This window comes from Fukomys damarensis, unplaced genomic scaffold (genome assembly GCF_012274545.1).
Source record: "Fukomys damarensis isolate Sample0158 unplaced genomic scaffold, DMR_v1.0_HiC HiC_scaffold_8, whole genome shotgun sequence".
In the NCBI taxonomy this organism is placed as follows: Eukaryota; Metazoa; Chordata; class Mammalia; order Rodentia; family Bathyergidae; genus Fukomys; species Fukomys damarensis.
The window spans coordinates 4,063,265-4,065,778 of record NW_022900920.1 but is presented as its reverse complement, the minus strand read 5'-3'; the positions used below and the strand labels follow the sequence as shown (position 1 = coordinate 4,065,778).

At 54.4% G+C, this 2,514-nt stretch overlaps 1 protein-coding gene across 1 annotated transcript in view; it reads right to left on the bottom strand.

Annotated features, from left to right (window-relative positions):
• Nkx2-3 (NK2 homeobox 3) overlaps window positions 1-2,151 on the bottom strand; it is a 2,547-nt gene extending 396 nt beyond the window's left edge. Inside the window, exons 1-2 of the mRNA XM_010638550.1 lie at window positions 1,803-2,151; window positions 8-342 (exon numbers count right to left, since the gene is read on the bottom strand). Of these exons, the coding sequence (XP_010636852.1) occupies window positions 8-342; window positions 1,803-2,151 (684 nt within the window). The remainder of the gene's footprint in view (window positions 1-7; window positions 343-1,802) is intronic.
• Window positions 2,152-2,514: the final 363 nt, after the last annotated feature.

Here is a 2,514-nt window from a genome sequence, read left to right as displayed (position 1 = left end):
CCCGCACCAACACCGGGACCGCCACACGGCGCGGCGGCGGCGGCGGGGCGTGCGTACCCAGCTCCAGTGATTTGTCCTGCCGCTGTCTCTTGCACTTGTACCTGCGATTCTGGAACCAGATTTTCACTTGCGTGGATGTGAGTTTCAGGCTGCTGGCGAGGTGCTCGCGCTCAGGCGCCGACAGGTACCGCTGCTGCTTGAACCTGCGCTCCAGCTCGAACACTTGGGCTTGGGAGAAGAGGACGCGGGGCTTCCGGCGGCTTCGCGGCTTGGGCCTCTCGCTGTCCTCCGCCGCCTTCCCGTCTCCAGCTGTCTCTAGAGGCTTCTTCAGCGGGCAGCTTTCTGCGGGAGAAGCAAAACAGCGTCCATTAGCCAATCCCGGCCTCGCTGTGGCCCCTTTTGGTGGTGGAAGTGTGGAACATGCGGTGGAAAATTCCTGGACTTTTTGGAAAGTTTGTGGCTCCCGATGCCCATGGGATCCCCACAGCCCGAGTACCCAAAGAACGCCCTCAGCGGGCGGAGACACATTCCTAAGGGAGGGAGTAGTGTGCGTTTATTAAAATTTGAGCATCATCTGTGAGCAAAGAGATTACTCTGTATTAAATGTGCGACTCGACGTGCTAATGACTATTTTAAGGATGAAAGCTTGCGACTGCATAACTACAATATTTGCAAGCTCATTTGCCTTCTATTCCACCACGAGTAGCTAAATGTATGGGAGGTATCGTATGGCGATCAGTGTCCATGGGTTGCACAAATCTGTTTCTGTTTGGAAATGGCTGACTATATCGCTTGTGCATTGCCCAGGGACTGATGTTTGGCTTATAAAAGACTACATGCAAAAGTGTGAGTGGCAATATCTGTGTTACCTTAGAAAAAAAGTTTTACTAATCTTAGCTTTATGTCAATTTTAGGGTGTTTTAGGGTGGAGGAGGTAGGTGTGAGAGCACAAGCCTTGGCCTCTGCCACATCAAACCTCTTCTTGGGATGAAATTCTTTGGTTTTATCTCCTCAAAAACAATTCCTTGGGGCTTTATTAAGTTATCTGATCTCCCTTCCTAACTCACCTCCTGTCCTCAGGGGCCAATACATCGCACTAAATTGGGCACATTCTCTGTTAGGCCTGCAGCCTGAGACACAAAGCCAAACATTTACGAATATTCAAAAAAGGCCAGCGCCTCAGGCATGTGAGAGCTACGGTCATGCAGAACAGACAGTGTTCCCACACACTCCAAGACCATCCTCTCTGGCGGGTGCCCTGAGTATGAGAACCCCGAACTTTCAGCAGAGAAGGAAACCACACAGCTGGTCTCTGTCTACCCTGAGGATGAGATCTTTGGAGGCACAACCTGCTTTAGCTGCCTTTTTGGAGAAGAGGGGTGGCTACCCTGACCTCAGAGAAGCCACGTTGAAGGAAAAGTGAAAACACAGTCAAGCTCCTCCCCATTTTGGAGGAATAGCCCTTTTTTGGGTGAGGGGGAGCAAGATAGTATGAGCTGTTAGCACCCAGCAGCTGAGCCCATGTCACTTAACCAGCATCAAGGCAGCGACTTTTCCTTCTGGAGGGGCTGCAACTTGTCGCTGCTCTGGTGAGGACAGTTGTCAGAGTCACCTCGCTTTTCTCCCTGCCCCAGCTCCTTTGCAGGTACCTGCGTTTTGCAGAGCAGTCGTTGAGGAGGCAGAGGCGGGACCCCAGCCAAAGGTTAAGGTGGGGGGTATCCCATTCTGGCCAAGTTTGTGGGCACCGCATTGTTGCCCCACGTTCCAGGTGTACGGTGCGTTTCCTTCCCCCCTCTACTCACTTTGGCTTCGGTCCCTCACAACCTCCTCTTCATGCTCTTTGGCCACGCTGCACGAGTCTCGAAGGACCGTGTGGACATAGCTCTGCGGACAGAGCCCCGAATCTCCGTGGCCATCAGCTGCGGCTAGTGAGTTCAAATAGGACAATTTCTCGCCCTCTTCTTCCTCGTCCTCCTCTCCTCCTTCAGAAAACTGTGTCCCCTCGGTTGCGGCCAGCATGCAAGGCGCCGAGTGGAAATGGTGTTCCAAGTCCGTCTGCAAATGAGCGCCGTGGAAATGCTGCTGCTGTTCCAGATTCAGAATATCTTTGACTGAGAAAGGGGTGGAGGTGACCGGGCTTGGTAACATCATCGGGGCCACTTAATTGTCCAGTCCAAATACTCAATAAATCCCGGCGGGGGCGGGGAGGTAGCGCGGCTGCTGCAGTTCTCCTCCTGGACTCTGCCGCTGCTGCGGAGTCGGGCTTTTGACAGACGCGGTCCTGCTCCAGTCTAAATCGCCTCCATTGGCCAGGACCTGGGGGTCTGGGTTTTGTTACCGCCACTGCAGGGACTGGGGCCCGGGCCGCGAAGCCTCTGTCCGGGGACCTTGCGTCACGCCGGGGGCGGGGCCCGCATCCTGGCCTTCTTCCCCATTGGTTCTGGCTCTTATGGGCCACGCCCCCGGAGTCCAAAGGGTAGGATGTTGCGCAGCTACCAGAAATAGACAAGGAGT